The sequence below is a fragment of the Oncorhynchus gorbuscha genome, linkage group LG05 (assembly GCF_021184085.1).
Source record: "Oncorhynchus gorbuscha isolate QuinsamMale2020 ecotype Even-year linkage group LG05, OgorEven_v1.0, whole genome shotgun sequence".
Taxonomy (NCBI): domain Eukaryota; kingdom Metazoa; phylum Chordata; class Actinopteri; order Salmoniformes; family Salmonidae; genus Oncorhynchus; species Oncorhynchus gorbuscha.
Genome location: NC_060177.1, coordinates 81,585,548 through 81,602,264, shown reverse-complemented (window position 1 = coordinate 81,602,264; position 16,717 = coordinate 81,585,548). Strand labels below are relative to the sequence as shown.

Below are 16,717 nucleotides of genomic sequence, written 5' to 3'. Positions count from 1 at the left end.
TGGAGGCTGAGACAGGAGGGGTCAGGAGACACTGTGGCCCCATCCGAGGACACCCCGGACAGGGCCAAACAGGAAGGATATAACCCCACCCACTTTGCCAAAGCACAGCCCCCACACCACTAGAGGGAAATCTTCAACCACCAACTTACCATCCTGAGACAAGGCCGAGTATAGCCCACAAAGATCTCCGACACGGTACAACCCAAGGGGGGGGGGAACCCAGACAGGCCGACCACAACAGTGAATCAACCCACCCAGGTGACGCATCCCCCCAGGGACGGCACGAGAGAGCCCCAGCAAGCCAGTGACTCAGCCCCGTAACAGGGTTAGAGGCAGAGAATCCCAGTGGAAAAAGGGGAACCGGCCAGGCAGAGACAGCAAGGGCGGTTCGTTGCTCCAGAGCCTTTCCGTTCACCTTCCCACTCCTGGGCCAGACTACACTCAATCATATGACCCACTGAAGAGATGAGTCTTCAGTAAAGACTTAAAGGTTGAGACCGAGTTTGCGTCTCTGACATGGGTAGGCAGACCGTTCCATAAAAATGGAGCTCTATAGGAGAAAGCCCTGCCTCCAGCTGTTTGCTTAGAAATTCTAGGGACAATTAGGAGGCCTGCGTCTTGTGACCGTAGCGTACGTATAGGTATGTACGGCAGGACCAAATCAGAGAGGTAGGTAGGAGCAAGCCCATGTAATGCTTTGTAGGTTAGCAGTAAAACCTTGAAATCAGCCCTTGCTTTGACAGGAAGCCAGTGTAGAGAGGCTAGCACTGGAGTAATATGATCAAATTTTTTGGTTCTAGTCAGGATTCTAGCAGCCGTATTTAGCACTAACTGAAGTTTATTTAGTGCTTTATCCGGGTAGCCGGAAAATAGAGCATTGCAGTAGTCTAACCTAGAAGTGACAAAAGCATGGATTAATTTTTCTGCATCATTTTTGGACAGAAAGTTTCTGATTTTTGCAATGTTACGTAGATGGAAAAAGCTGTCCTCGAAATGGTCTTGATATGTTCTTCAAAAGAGAGATCAGGGTCCAGAGTAACGCCGAGGTCCTTCACAGTTTTATTTGAGACGACTGTACAACCATTAAGATTAATTGTCAGATTCAACAGAAGATCTCTTTGTTTCTTGGGACCTAGAACAAGCATCTCTGTTTTGTCCGAGTTTAATAGTAGAAAGTTTGCAGCCATCCACTTCCTTATGTCTGAAACACATGCTTCTAGCGAGGGCAATTTTGGTGCTTCACCATGTTTCATTGAAATGTACAGCTGTTGTCATCCGCATAGCAGTGAAAGTTTACATTATGTTTTCGAATAACATCCCCAAGAGGTAAAATATATAGTGAAAACAATAGTGGTCCTAAAACAGAACCTTGAGGAACACCGAAATGTACAGTTGATTTGTCAGAGGACAAACCATTCACAGAGACAAACTGATATCTTTCCGACAGATAAGACCTAAACCAGGCCAGAACATGTCCGTGTAGACCAATTTGGGTTTCCAATCTCTCCAAAAGAATGTGGTGATCGATGGTATCAAAAGCAGCACTAAGGTCTAGGAGCACGAGGACAGATGCAGAGCCTCGGTCCGATGCCATCAAAATGTCATTTACCACCTTCACAAGTGCCGTCTCAGTGCTATGATGGGGTCTAAAACCAGACTGAAGCACACCGCCCCAGACCATGACGGATCCTCCACTTTCAAATCGATCCCGCTCCAGAATACAGGCCTCGGTGTAACGACGATAAACGCAAATTCGACCATGACCCCTGGTGAGACAAAACCACGACTCGTCAGTGAAGAGCACTTCTTGCCAGTCCTGTCTGGTCCAGCGACGATGGGTTTGTACCCATAGGCAACGTTGTTGCCGGTGATGTCTGGTAAGGACCTGCCTTACAACAGGCCTACAAGCCCTCAGTCCAGCCTCTCTCAGCCTATTGCGCACAATCTGAGCACTGATAGAGGGATTGTTCTTTCCTGGTGTAACTCGGACAGTTGTTGTTGCCAACATGTACCTGTCCCGCAGGTGTGATGTTCGGATGTACCGATCCTGTGCAGGTGTTGTTACACGTGGTCTACTACTGCGAGGATGATAAGCTGTCCGTCCTCTCTCCCTGTGGCGCTGTTTTAGGCCTCTCACAGTACGGACATTGCAATTTATTGCCCTGGCCACATCTGCAGTCCTCATGCCTCCTTGCAGCATGCTTAAGGCACATTCACGTGGATGAGCAGGGACCCTGGGCATCTTTCTTTTTGTGTTTTTCAGAGTTAGTAGAAAGGCCTCTTCAGTGTCCTAAGTTGTAATAACTGTGACCTTAATTGCCTACCGTCTGTAAACTGTTAGTGTCTTAATGACCGTTCCACAGGTGCATGTTCATTTAAATGTTTATGGTTCATTGAACAAGCATGGGAAACGGTGTTTAAACCCGTTACAATGAAGATCTGTGAAGTTTTTGGGATTTTTTACGAATTATCTTTGAAAGACAGGGTCCTGAAAAAGGGACGTTTCCTCTTTTTTTTTGTTGCTGAGTTTACAATTGAGATGCACCCCACAAACACCAACTTCCTTACTGTCTCCCCCCCTGATCTGTTCCTGGTATTCTGGGTAAAATGTCTTCCTCTGCCAGATGTTTCTTCCTCTTCTCCTGACAGCCTTTCTCTATCTCTTCACAGTCATGACCAGTGTGTTTTTGGTTGTGGGGTCTGTTGCCTTGCTCTTGGCTGCTGTCTGTTGGATCAGGTAAAACTCTACATCTGTTTTGCACTGATACCAGCTATGTGGAAGAATGGTCTGCGATAACTGTGATACGTGGTTGTTGTTCCCTACTTCACTTCGTTAAATGTACTGACTCATTTTAATAATTGTCATGTAGTTTAATAATGTGGTTATGTGAAACTGACCATGATGTCCCCCATCTTATCCCAGGTTGCAGAGAGGTTTGCGGCTGGCTCAGAAGGTCGACTACCCAGCTTATGGGGGGATGGGGCCCCATTCCTATGACAATGATGTGGTATGTACAGCAGAACACACAATCACACAAAGTCATGGTTACAACAGATTATATTCATGTCAGTGGATAATATATTTTTTTGTTTCATGTTATTTTATACATTTCATTAATTGCCATCTGTTTATTTTATCTCCTTAATTGTATTGTTTTACTGTAAAACAAATTTTTATTTTCAATAAATCTAAAGTTTGATTTGATAACATACTAATCACATGGGAACAAACACATCTTCTGTACAATAAATGTTATACTGAAACGGCTTCTGGTTGAGAGCCATGTCATCTCGGGCCCTCCCTCTGTGTCCTGCCTGCAGCTTGGGGATAGGAGGCTGGCTCAGAGTGCCCAGATGTACCACTACCAACACCAGAAACAGCAGATGCTCTGCCTGGAGAAGTGAGTCTTTTAACCAGACATATCTGTCTGCCAGTTTAGTCTGCTCTCTGACTAAGCTGTCCATTTCTTGCTTCCTGATTCTCCTTCAACTCCTTTCAAAGCTAATTACTGGAGGTCCACGATCCCATGTTTTTTAAGAGGATTTGAGGGGGTATGGAGGAAGTAAGCTGTAAATGTTTTCTTCCCTCCCTTCTCCTTCCCTGTCCTCCTGTCAGTCTGTATCAGTGGTCTCCTCTGTGAATGGTGGGTTGGGATGTTATGTGATGTGGTTGGATACCTCCATGACTCAGTGTTTTTCCTTTGTCTCCCTCCTCTTCCCTCCCTTCTCCTTCCCTGTCCTCCTGTCAGTCTGTATCAGTGGTCTCCTCTGTGAATGGTGGGTTGTGATGTGGTTGGATACCTCCATGACTCAGTGTTTTTCCTTTGTCTCCAGACACAGGGATGAACCCAAGGTGCCTGACTCCGGGGCCACGTCAGATGAGGAGAATGAGGATGGGGATTTCACGGTATACGAGTGCCCTGGACTGGCCCCGGTAAGAGACGGTCATACCTGATGCACATACAGTGTACTGCACAGCCATGCAGTACAATAGCAGACATGGAGAGGCAGCGATGGCTGATATCCAAGTACATACATGTGTACTTACAATAGGCTACAGATACACACATTTTATTGTTTTAGCTGTGTAATAACTTACTCTTCTCTCCTTTCTTTCGCTCTCTCTTTTTCTATCTTTCTTTCTCGTTCTCTCTTTTGCTCTCTAGACAGGAGAGATGGAGGTGAAGAATCCTTTGTTTGATGACTCCACCCTTTACCTTCAGAGGAGCCACAAGTAACCCTGACAACTCTGGACATTCTGATATGCACCTATAAAACATACCACCCTACATGTACAGGAAGATCAAATCATACTCACTCCCTTGCACACCTACAAACACACATCAGGTTTCTCTATCTGACCTTTTGACCTGTCCCACCACTACTTACACTGAAGGGCTGGTGACGAGGAGGAGGAGGACTGTATGAACATTATATCTGAATGACCGACTGACGTGAATCTCCTCTTGAAACAGACTGATATCTGGGACCAATGACGTCTCACACTCTCAGAAAACCTACATGATCTTTAAGCTTTCCGTCTGGCCTATCATAACCATGCCTTGTTTTGTTGTATGTGAACTCTGTTATCTCTTGTGGATTTGATACTGTAATATCCTCTGTTTTTTCTGTCAAACATGTACACAACCAACTAACTGACAGAGATTAGTGTTTATGATGATGGATACTATTCTCAATGTTCTGCAAGATTCTATACCTGAACTTTTCCAACACGAAAATTATTGTTTTCGCTGTTCTGTTGAAAAATGTTCTATGGTGTGCACTAATGAATACTACCCTGCTTCATACGACAGATACCGACAGAAGGGTTCAGGGACAAAGCAGAGAAGAACTACATTGAAAAAATAAATATGTTATGGGTCTGTGGGTGTATGATTTATTACATTTACACAATCTGTGGAGACTAACTGATACTTGCATCATACTTTTGAATGTTACCCAGACCATGACTTCCAGTGAACTATACAGGCCAATGTCCAAACCACAAACCTTTAGTAATAGTGAACAGGAAGATTGTGTTGGAGGCACACACTTTGTGCAGAATGTGAAATTGAATAACCAATCCAGATACAAGTTTCTTAAATCATAGACTGCAGTATGACCCAGACTCCTGGACTAAAAAGCATTGATAATCTCAGTTGAAAATTCAGTTGAGGAATAGGCTTAATCTGGGTCTGGGAACTGGTCCTATAAATCATTCTGGAACTGCAGATGTTAGGCCATATGCCTTTGAAACAGAGCTGGAGCACAGTGGGAATATGCCAATTTATCAAGCTGTCAATAGTAATCATTGGCAGACTAAATATCTGTGTCCCAAATAACACCTACATGGTGCCCTACTTTTGCCAGCGCATTATTGACCCCGGTCAGAAGTAGTGCACTACAGTATGTGGAGAATATGAGGCCATTATTGACCCCGGTCAGAAGTAGTGCACTACAGTATGTGGAGAATATGAGGCCAATAATGACACATTCTGAAGATCTGGATCAACTCATCTTTGACTTTCTTCATTACCAAAACGTCTTTTTTTCTTACATACAAAGGTGATTTTAATGTTTCATAAATGTACACATGCAGTATGTATGGCAAACCTTTACGCTTTGTTATGTAGCCATTATAGTCTCAGTATCAATGGTCCCTCTATGCATGACTTGATGATGCTGTGCTCTGCTGAAAAAGGGATACAATTCAATATGCATTTATGATCCTTACAAGTTTCTTGTGTAAACTTGCTTATGATGATACTTAAATAACTTGAATGATTTCAAAGGAATTTGTGACTTCTTTACAGAACTGTGAAACAGAGCAACCCCACTATGTACATACACATACACAGTGCTTGACTTGGGCAGGAGCTGGCCGGAGTACTGGCACCTCAACTGCTTGAGCTCCTGTTCCTCTTATATAGAATATCAGCTCAAAAGTATCCTGCACCTAAATATAAACAGTACCGGCACCCAGAATGAGTACCGGAACATATTTCAGTCCAAGTCCAACACTGAATATACCGTATCAAACAAACACATGGCTTGTCCCATGATTTGGGATGTTATTTATGTAAATAGCCACTGATGTGTACTGTACAGAGAGATGGCAACCTGGCTCTAATGATGTATTTGTACACATTATTATTCTATATTTCTGATTGCTGTGTCAAATAAACCTTTTTTTCTTTAGCCTAGTGTGCCTCCAAAATGGCACCCTATTCCGTATATAGGGCATTGCTTTTGACGAAAGCCCTATAGTTTTTGGTCAAAGGAATAGGAATAGGGTGCCATTTTGGATGTACATTAGAGTCTGTTCAGAAGTTGCCTATTGCGGTTATCTCTCAGGAAAGCGTGTTGTTATCAGCTCTTTTATTTACTTAGGACAACTCCACACAACTATATTTTGGTATTTGTTTCATTAGTCCATTGTTGATATAGTCCCAAAATATCTTGCATTTCAGCAATCAATTTTCAAAATGCATATAAATACAGCTGGTATGATGCATCGAGCATCATATGATGCTGCGTTTTGGATCATGATACAAAATGCGTCATACTGGCTATATTTCTGTATAGTTGTGTGTATGTATGTATATATATATATATATATATATATATATATATATATATATATATAGAAGCTGTATATCTTCATTGCTGACATACAAAACATTTTGGGACTATATCAACCATGGACTAATGAAAAAAAAGTGAGTTTTCGGGTGGAATTTTCATATAACTGTTCCCCTAACTCTCTGCCTCCACTCTCTCTGAAGAATAGTGAAGTGGTCAGACACATACAGTAATGTGATGCTCTTTGGGTGCAGATGATTTGATTTGCCTTTTTGGTCCTCAAGAACAATGTATGTGAGACAGAAAGAGTATCGGCCTAGATTACTGGTAAAGATGAACATCAAACTTAAACCTTCTTTGGCTGCTACCATATAGTTACCATATACCTACATCAATATTGTCCCCTAGGGTTGCAAAATGCAAATAACATTTCCCAGGTTTTCCAGAAATTAGAGTTTGATGGATTGAAAGTTGCTCTTTTGTTTTCTCTCATGAATGTGGATGGTTATACATCTCCAGGACTCTCCTTATAAACTGTAAAAGCACCCTCTCTAAATACCAGACCAACCCTGAGAGATGACCGACCTCTTTTACTACTTCTGGAATTGCTGGACATGATGCATGTAAACATTTCAGAGATGAACATTGGAAAATAAATATTTATATTATCTTCACTGCAACATGGTCTGCTGTGCTGTTTTCTTTAATGATATGATAGACAATCTTGTTGCAAGCTGATCAACTGTCTTGGATCTCATGAGAGAGAAGCAAAATATATGTTAATAGCTGATCTAGCCTTAAAAACAAGTGATGAGGTAAAAAGCAGCATATTGTTATCGGTTCAAGTTCATTCAGTTTTTAGGTAATCCTGACCTCTGGTGGTCAGAGCTGTTTATTGCATGTTCTGTTATTGGTGGATTGTTCCCTGAATCCATGGACATTGACATGATAAAGCAACATCCCCTCAGTATCTAGACCAGAAACTATTGTTTTTTGCATACGAAATGGCAACCTAATTGTGATGCATATGATTTAATTATAGGAATACCCTATAAAATGCACTATGTAGGGAATAGGGCACCACCTTGGTGTGTAATCTGCATTGACACTAGAAATTAAATCATATGCATCACAATTAGTCAAAGTTACATTCGGATACAGAGGAGTACGGTTGAATTGAGTGACATACAGAACAGAACAGCACAGTCATTTCTCTGAGACGGGTTGTTTAGAGTTAGTATTTGTACAGGGTTTTTGTTTGTGGTTTGTGGTTGACCCAGAAACATTTGGAGGAGAGGGATCCAGGCAGAAATGACTGGGAGCGGCTTCAACTGGAAAAACTTGCCCCGAACCGAGTGAGATGGAGGACATTCATCAACTGTCTATGAAGGGTATGAACTGTACCGTAGAGTATTATGTGTAGCCAAATACTGAGAGAAAAAAATCCTTGAAAGCTTACCCTGAATATTACTGCTGGGAAAGACATTTTAAATAGAATTATGAGCCAGCTTAAAGGCTGTGTAATGTTTTTATTTGTGGCAATTCTTGGTCTTGTAAAGGCTGGAATGTCGTCAATGGGACCTAACATGTGATTGGACACTGTGGGTACACATTCATACTTACCTTCCCTTCTTTAAAAGTTGTTTTTAAGTTGTGATTTTTCTGTGGTGTTTCTGCATTGGGGACCAAAATGCAATGTTGTAATGGATGTCACACACTATCACAACAATGCAGAAATGAATGTATTTCACGTTTTACCTGTGACATTTTGTGTGTGAACAAACTGGCCCTGTTGTAAGTACAGCCCATCAAAGGTTTTTGAACATGTCTTTTCACTGTTGTTTTTTTTTACATTTCTTAACTTACGTATTTTTTACTTAACAATTGCACTGTTACCAAATAACTTGCAGTAATAGCAATTTTTGCCTGTTATCTATTGGCCCATCCATCCAGATCATAGTACACCTTTTTAGCTGGCAGTCTGTGATAGATGATACAGATATTACAGAGCCTCTCTCTCCAGTCTGTGTATGTCTTGATTTCATGGGTCTGACGCCACATGAAGTAAGCCTCATAACGCCCTCTGTCTGTGGCCAGCTGCTGTAGGAAGGCAGCCAGCCGCTCTGTGCTGTTGAAGTCACTGACATGGATGAACGAGCCTGAGGGCACCAAGGCCTCATAGTTAGACCGAGAGGGCCCCAGAACCACGGGTACTGCCCCTGCTTGGTAGGCATTCCTCCACAGCTTCTCAGTGATGTAGTCTATGGCCACCGAATTCTCAAAGGCCAGGTAGAAGTTACAGCGGCCAATGGTGGGTATCAGACTTTGGTCAGTCAGTGGCCTCTTTAGCCAGTGGCCATACACCTCTATAGGAATGTACTTCCTTAGGCTCTGGTAGACTTGACTCCTGGCATGGTCAGGGCTGTAGTTGCTGACCACCCAGCTGGCCAGGCAAGCCCCTTTCTTAGGGATCACATAGCTGCTGCTGTTGCTGTTTGGTGGAACTTCAACCGTCTTCCCATAGGGCATTGGTACATCAGCGTCTGCTCGGTAGCTCATGGTCCAGTTGAACAGTCCTTTGTATTGGGTCAGGTTGCCGTTGTTCACCGGGGGCTCCAGGGAGAGCCAGAGCCAGCGCTGGGAGGCCGGCCGTGGGAGATGGAGAGGCAGGGCGGAGCGACCCGTCCTCAGCTCATGGTGGTGGAAGACCACCACGTCTGCCTGAGGGTACAGGGAGGTGTTGTCACTGAGGAGGCAGCCTGGGATACCATACTCGTCACTGCAAACGTCTCCCTCCAGGCTGTAGGGGCAGCTGAAGGGCCAGTGCCACAGCAGAATGGTGAGGTTCCTGAGTTGGTGTTGATGAGTGGTCCCTATCTCAGCCTGCAGCCTCTTGTGGAGCAAGTACAAGGAGATGCTGAAGATCATGATGCCAGAGAGGAACAGGGGCATGGAGGCAGCCATCTCTGACCCAGGGGATGACAGGTAAGCAACACACTGACTGGTACAATTGCAACGTACTTTAGTTTAGTCCACGATCACACAATCTCCTTGGGATTTTTACTGTAGTAGTGTGGTATTTCCTCCCTGGTAAGACAAAAATAAATGAGTATCCAATCAGGTGTGTAGTGGAGGGTACACACAAATAAACACAGTTTACCCACCTTTTGTGGAAAAATGAATTGAAAAGCGTAACTTTTTTTTTACCGTGACTGGTGATCAGAGTTTACTCACCTACTTGTTTTACCACTAAATCACTGTATAATGCAGAAGATTTAAGACCTGATCAAAAAGCTTAGGAAATGCATACCTTTCCTAAGTCTGAATCAGGCCCTTAAAGAAAAATATAATAATAGTTTGATGAAGCTCTTCAAATTTCTTATGAATGCAGACATGGACAATATAGGAAAAGATGATCTAGTGAATGAAAACACTTCTAGAGGACTGCACCAGATTTCCATTCATCACTTCCTCCTTTCATCGCTTCCTCCTTTCATCACTTCCTCCTTTCATCACTTCCTCCTTTCATCAGTTCCTCCTTTCTTCCCTTCCGATATTGACACTCCTATTTGCAACAAATTTAAGCCTCAAAATGTGTGCCCTCAGGCTTGGAGGGAAGCAAAGTCACTCCGTTACCTAAGAATAGTAAATCCCCATTTACTGGCTCAAATAGCCGACCAATCAGCCTGTTACCAACCCTTAGTAAACTTTTGGAAAAAATAGTGTTTGACCAGATACAATGCTATTTTACAGTAAACAAACTGACAACAAACTTTCAGCATGCTTATAGAGAAGTACGTTCAACAAATACAGCACTTACACAAATGACTGCTGAGAGAAATTGATGATAAAAAATATTGTGGGGGCTGTTTTGTTATACTTCAGTGTGGTGTTTGACATTATAGATCATAGTGTGCTCCTGGCAAAACTTATGTGTTATGGCTTTACATCCCCTGCTATATTGTGGATAAAGAGTTACCTGTCTAACAGAACACAGAAGGTGTTCTTTAATGGAAGCCTCGCCAACATAATCCAGGTAAAATCAGGAATTCCTCAAGGCAGCTGTCAAGGCCCTTACCTTTTTTCAATCTTTACTAATGAATTGCCACTGGCTTTGAGGAAAGCTAGCATGTTTATGTATGAGGATGAGTCAACACAATACATGTCAGCAACTACAGCGACTGAAATGACTGCAACACGTAACAAAGAGTTGCAGTTAGTTTCAGAGTGGGTGGCAAGGAATAAGTTAGTCCTAAATATTTATAAAACTAAAATAATTATATTTGGGACAAATCATTTACTAAACCCTAAACCTCAACTAAATTGTGTAATAAATAATGTGGAAATTGAGCAAGTTGAGCTGACTTAACTGCTTGAAGTAACCCTGGATTGTAAACCGTCATGGTCAAAACATATTGATACAACAGTAGCTAAGATGGGGAGAAGTCTGGCCATAATAAAGCACTGTTCTGCCTTCTTAACAGCACTATCAACGAGGCAGGTCCTACAGGCCATAGTTTTGTCACACCTGGACTACTGTTCAGTCATGTGGTCAGGTGCCCTAAAAAAGGACTTAGGAAAATGTAAATTGGTTCAGAACAGGGCAGCATGGCTGGCCCTTGGATGGACACAGAGAGCTAATAATAATAATAATATGCATGTCAATCTCTCTGGCTCTAAGTGGAGGAGAGATTGACTTCGTCACTGCTTGTATTTATGAGAGGTATGTTGAATGCACATGTTGAATGCACCACGCTGTCTGTTTGAACTACTGGCGCACAGCCTGGACACCCATCCATACCCCACAAGACATGCCACAAGAGGTCTCTTCACAGTCCCCAAGTCCAGAACAGACTATGGAAGGCGCACAGTACTAAATAGAGCCATGACTACATGGAACTCGATTCCACAACAAGTAACTCATGCAAGCAGAAAAATTAGATTTTTAAAAAACGGATAAAAAACACCTTACGGAACATCGGGGACTGTGACGCAACACAAACATAGGCACAGACACATGCACACACACACGAAAGCATATGCACTATACACACACATACACATGGATTTTGTACTGTATATACAGTTGAAGTCAGAAGTTTACGTACACCTTAGCCAAATATATTTAAACTCAGTTTAACACAAGTCCTGACATTTAATCCTGGTAAAGAAAATTCCCTGTTTTAGGTCAGTTAGGATCACCACTTTATTTTAAAAATGTGAAATGTCAGAATAATAGTAGAGAGAATTATTTATTTCAGCTTTTATTTTTTTCATCACATTCACAGTGGGTGAGAAGTTTACATACACTCAATTAGTATTTGGTAGCATTGCATTTAAATTGTTTAACTTGGGTCAAACGTTTCCAGTAGCCTTCCACAAGCTTCCCACAACAAGTTGGTTGAATTTTGTCCCATTCCTTCTGACAGAGCTGGTGTAACTGAGTCAGGTTTGTAGGCCTCCTTGCTCGCACACACTTTTTCAGTTCTGCCCAAAAATTGTATATAGGATTGAGGTCAGGGCTTTGTGATGGATACTCCAATACCTTGACTTTGTTGTCCTTAAGCCATTTTGCCACAACTTTGGAAGTATGCTTGGGGTCATTCTCCATTTGGAAGACCCATTTGCGAGCAAGCTTTAACTGATACCTTGAGATGTTGCTTCAATATATCCACGTAATTTTCATTCCTCGTGATGCCATCTATTTTGTGAAGTGCACCAGTCCCTCCTGCAGCAAAGCACCTCCACAACATGATGCTGCCACCCCCGTGCTTCACGGTTGGGATGGTTTTCTTCGGCTTGCAAGCATCCCCCTTTTTCCTCCAAACATAACGATGGTCGTTATGGTCAAGCATTTTTATATTTGTTTCATCAAACAAGAGGACATTTCTCCAAAAAGTACGATCTTTGTCCCCATGTCCAGTTGCAAACCGTAGTCTGGCTTTTTTTATGGTGATTTTGGAGCAGTGGCTTCTTCCTTGCTGAGCGGCCTTTCAAGTTATGTTGATATAGGACTTGTTTTACTGTGGATATAGATACTTTTTTAGCTGTTTCCTCCAGCATCTTCACAAAGTCCTTTGCTGTTGTTCTGGGATTGATTTGCACTTTTCGCACCAAAGTACATTAATCTCTAGGAGACAGAACGCATCTCCTTCCTGAGTGGTGTGACGGCTACATGGTCCCATGGTGTTTATACTTGCGTATTATTGTTTGTACAGATGAACATGGTAACTTCAGGCATTTGGGAATTGCTCCCAAGGGTGAACCAGACTTGTGGAGGTTTACAATTTTTTTCAGAGGTCATGGCTCATTACTTTTGAAATACATCCACAGGTACACCTCCGATGATGTCAATTAACCTATCAGAAGCTTTTAAAGCCATGACATCATTTTCTGGAATTTTCCAAGCTGTTTAAAGGCACAGTCAACTCAGTGTATGTTAACTTCTGACCCACTGGAATTGTGATACAGTTATAAGTGAAATCATCTGTCTTTAAACAATTCTTGGAAAAATGACTTGTGACATGCACAAAGTAGATGTCCTTACCGACTTGCCAAAACTATAGTTTGTTGACAAGAAATGTGTGTAGTGGTTGAAAAATGAGTTTTAATGACTTCAACATAAGTGCATGCAAACTTCCGACTTCAACTGTTTGTGGTAGTGGTGGACTATTTTCTATTTGTAGAATAATATTGAAGACATCAAAACTATAAAATAACACATATAGAATAATGTAGAAACCAAAAAAGTGTTAAACAAATCAAAATATAGTTTATATTTGAGATTCTTCAAATAGACACATTTGCCTCGATGACAGTTTTGCCCACTCTTGGCATTCTCTCAACCAGCTTCATGAGGTAGTCACCTGGAATGCATTTCAATTAACAGCTGTGCCTTCTTAAAAGTTAATTAATGGATGTGTTTGAGCCAATCAGTTATGTTGTGACAATGTAGAGGGATATACAGAAGATAGACCTATTTGGTAAAATACCAAGTTCCTATTATTGCAATAACAGCTCAAATATGCAAAGAGAAATGACAGTCCGTCATTACTTTAAGACATGAAGCTCAGTCAATACTGAACATTTCAAGAACTTTGAAAGTTTCTTCAAGTGCAAACATCAAGCTCTATGATTAAACTGGCTCTCATATGAGGACCGCCACAGGAAAGGATGACTCAGAGTTACCTCTGCTGCAGAGGATGAGTTCATTAGAGTTACCAGCCTCAGAAATTGCAGCCCAAATAAATGCTTCACGGAGTTCAAGTAACAGACACATCTCAACATCAACTGTTCAGAGGAGACTGCGTGAATCAGGCCTTCATGGTCAAAATACTGCAAAGAAACCACTACTATAAGACACCAATAAGAAGAAGAGACTTGCTTGGGCCAAGAAACACAGATGATCTCCACATTTGTATTTCACACCGGAAAGCATGTGGGTGGAGGTGTGGTGGTGCTTTGCTGGTGACACCATCTGTCATTTATTTAGAATTCAAGGCACACTTCACCAGCATGTCTACCACGGCATTCTGCAACAATACGCAGTCCCATCTGGTTTGGGCTTAGTGGGACTATCGTTTGTTTTTCAACAGGACAATGACCCAACACACCTCCAGGCTGTGTATGGGCTATTTCGCCAATAATGATAGTGATGGAGAGCTGCATCAGTTAACCTGGCCTCCACAGTCCCCCTACCTCAACCAAATTGAGATGTTTTGGGATGAGTCAGACCGGAGAGTGAAGGAAAAGCAAATGTGGGAACTCCTACAAGACTTGGTAAACACCCCAGGTGAAGCTGGTTGAGAGAATGCCTAAGAGTGTGCAAAGCTGTCATCAAGGCAAATATAAAATGTATAATTGATCTGTTTAACACTTTTTTAGTTACTACATGATCCCATATGTGCTATTTAATCGTTTTGATGACTTCACTATTATTCTATAATGTATAACATCACCTTTTCTTTTTTGGAACATGACCTTACCCAGATGAACACCACATTCCATTCCAAGCCTTTTATTAACACTGGGATATGTAAACTCTCTGCTGGTCTCATAGACTAGACGTAATATAGTACATGTACATCAGTGACACTCAAATTAGTATGATATGTAAGGTAACATAACTCTTATCCAGAGCAACTTACAGGAGCAATTAGGGTTAAGTGCCTTGCTCAAGGGCACATCGCCAGATTTTTCAGCCAGTCAGCTTAATGATTCAAACCAGCAACAATTCAGTGACTGGCCCTGCAATACTTAACCGCTACTTGCCGTCCTACATACTCTAAGTCATATGGTTACTTAAGACAAAAACGAAAGTGTGGTGGTTTTCAACTACTTGCGACTTTTTAGCTACGTTGCAACTACTTTAGCATGTAAAAAACAACTACTTAGCATGTCAGCTAACCCTAACCCTAACCCTTTAACCTAACTCCTAAAATTAACCCTAACCTTAACTCTAACGTTAGCCACCAAGCTTTTGACTGGAACAGTTCGGACACACCTATTCATTCAATGGTTTTTCTATATTTTTACTTTTTTCTACATTGTATAATAACATTGAAGAGATCAAAAGAATGAAATAACACATGGAATCATGTAGTAACCAAAAATGTATTATATTTTAAATTCTTCAAATGAGCCACCATTTGCCTTGGTGACAGCTTTTCACACTCTTGGCATTCTCTCAAGCAGCTTCATAAGGAATGTTCCAACAGTCTTGAACGAGTTCCCACATATGCTGAGCACTTGTTGGCTGCTCTTCCTTTACTCTGCAGTCCAGCTCATCCCAAACCATCTCAATTAGTTAGAGCAATTTGGTTGAGGTCGGGGGATTGTGGAGGCCAGGTCATCTCATAAAGCACTTCATCACTGTCCTTCTAAGTCAAATAGCCTGGAGGTGTGTTCTCTTGTTGTCAACATTGTCTTGTTGAGAAACAAATGATAGTCCCACTACACGCATACCAGATGGGATTGCGTATTGCTGCAGAATGCTGTGGTGCAGCCAAGCTGATGAAGTGTGCCTTGAATTCTAAATAAATCACTGACAGTGTCACCAGAAAAGCACTCCCACACGTTTCACGGTGGGAACCACACATGCAAAGAACATCCGTTCACCTACTCTGCGTCTCACAAAGACACGGCGGTTGGAACCAAAAATGTCATATTTGGACTCATCAGACCAAATGGCAGATTTCCACATGTCTAACATCCATTGCTCGTGTTTCTTGGCCCAAGCAAGTCTCTTCTTATTATTGGTGTCCTATAGTAGTGGTTTCTTTGCAGCAATTCGACCATGAAGGCCTGATTCACACAGTCTCCTCTGAACAGTTGATGTTGAGATGTCTGTTATTTGAACTCTGTGAGTTCTTGAAATGTTCAGTATTGACCGACCTTCATGTCTTAAAGTAATGATAAACTGTCGTTTCTCTTAGCTTATTTGAGCTGTTTTGGCCATAATATGGACGTTGTATTTTACCAAATAGGGCCTTCTGTATACCACCCCTACATTGTCACAACACAACGGATTTGCTCAAACTCAATAAGAAGGAAAGTAATTCAACAAATTCACTTTTAACAAGGCACACCTGTTAATTGAAATGCATTCCAGGTAACCACCTCATGAAGCTGGTTAAAGAATCTCAAATATAAAATATATTTTTTGGTTACTACATGATTCCATATGTGTTATTTCATAGCTTTGATGTCTTCATTATTATTCTACAATGTAGAGAATAGTACAAATAAAGAAAACCCTTGAATGAGTAGATGTGTCCAAACTTTTGACTGGTACTGTATATTTCCTGCAAATTTGTAACATATAGTATGTTTTTCAAATTCGTAACATATAGTATGTTTTTCAAATTCGTAACATATAGTATGTTTTTCAAATTCATAACATATAATACAAATCATAATTCATAACATATCATACAAAATGAGTTATGTACATCCACAAGTTAAAACATACTAAAGTGTTTTACGTAAAGAATAATACAAAATGCTCTGAGACCAGGTTGAAACGCTACATGTCACAGAGATGAACTTCCTCATGACACCTGTGCTCAGCAAACCTACCAGTTAAGAGTGTTGGGCAAGTAACCGACAGGTCGCTGGTTCCAATCCCTGAACCGAC

At 41.6% G+C, this 16,717-nt stretch overlaps 2 protein-coding genes across 3 annotated transcripts in view; one reads left to right on the top strand and one right to left on the bottom strand.

Annotated features, from left to right (window-relative positions):
• The window catches only part of LOC124035279 (neural proliferation differentiation and control protein 1-like), a 42,487-nt gene extending 36,702 nt beyond the window's left edge, over positions 1–5,785 (top strand). The window contains exons 5-9 of one of the 2 annotated variants that reach the window (XM_046348732.1): positions 2,671–2,737; positions 2,924–3,008; positions 3,322–3,401; positions 3,835–3,934; positions 4,167–5,785. In XM_046348732.1, the coding sequence (XP_046204688.1) occupies positions 2,671–2,737; positions 2,924–3,008; positions 3,322–3,401; positions 3,835–3,934; positions 4,167–4,238 (404 nt within the window). In that variant the 3' untranslated portion in view covers positions 4,239–5,785. The remainder of the gene's footprint in view (positions 1–2,670; positions 2,738–2,923; positions 3,009–3,321; positions 3,402–3,834; positions 3,935–4,166) is intronic. The other variant, XM_046348733.1, reaches the window with a different exon arrangement.
• A 2,726-nt stretch (positions 5,786–8,511) lies between these two features.
• On the bottom strand, positions 8,512–9,546 carry LOC124034945 (alpha-(1,3)-fucosyltransferase 7-like). Its single transcript, XM_046348338.1, has one exon. It carries the CDS (start codon positions 9,544–9,546, stop codon positions 8,512–8,514), a length of 1,035 nt encoding a protein of 344 aa, XP_046204294.1.
• Between the last annotated feature and the right edge of the window lie 7,171 nt (positions 9,547–16,717).

Coding starts and splice junctions, on each gene's coding strand:
- LOC124034945 (XM_046348338.1), bottom strand. CDS start 9,546: ATGGCTGCCTCCATGCCCCTGTTCCTCTCTGGCATCATGATCTTCAGC.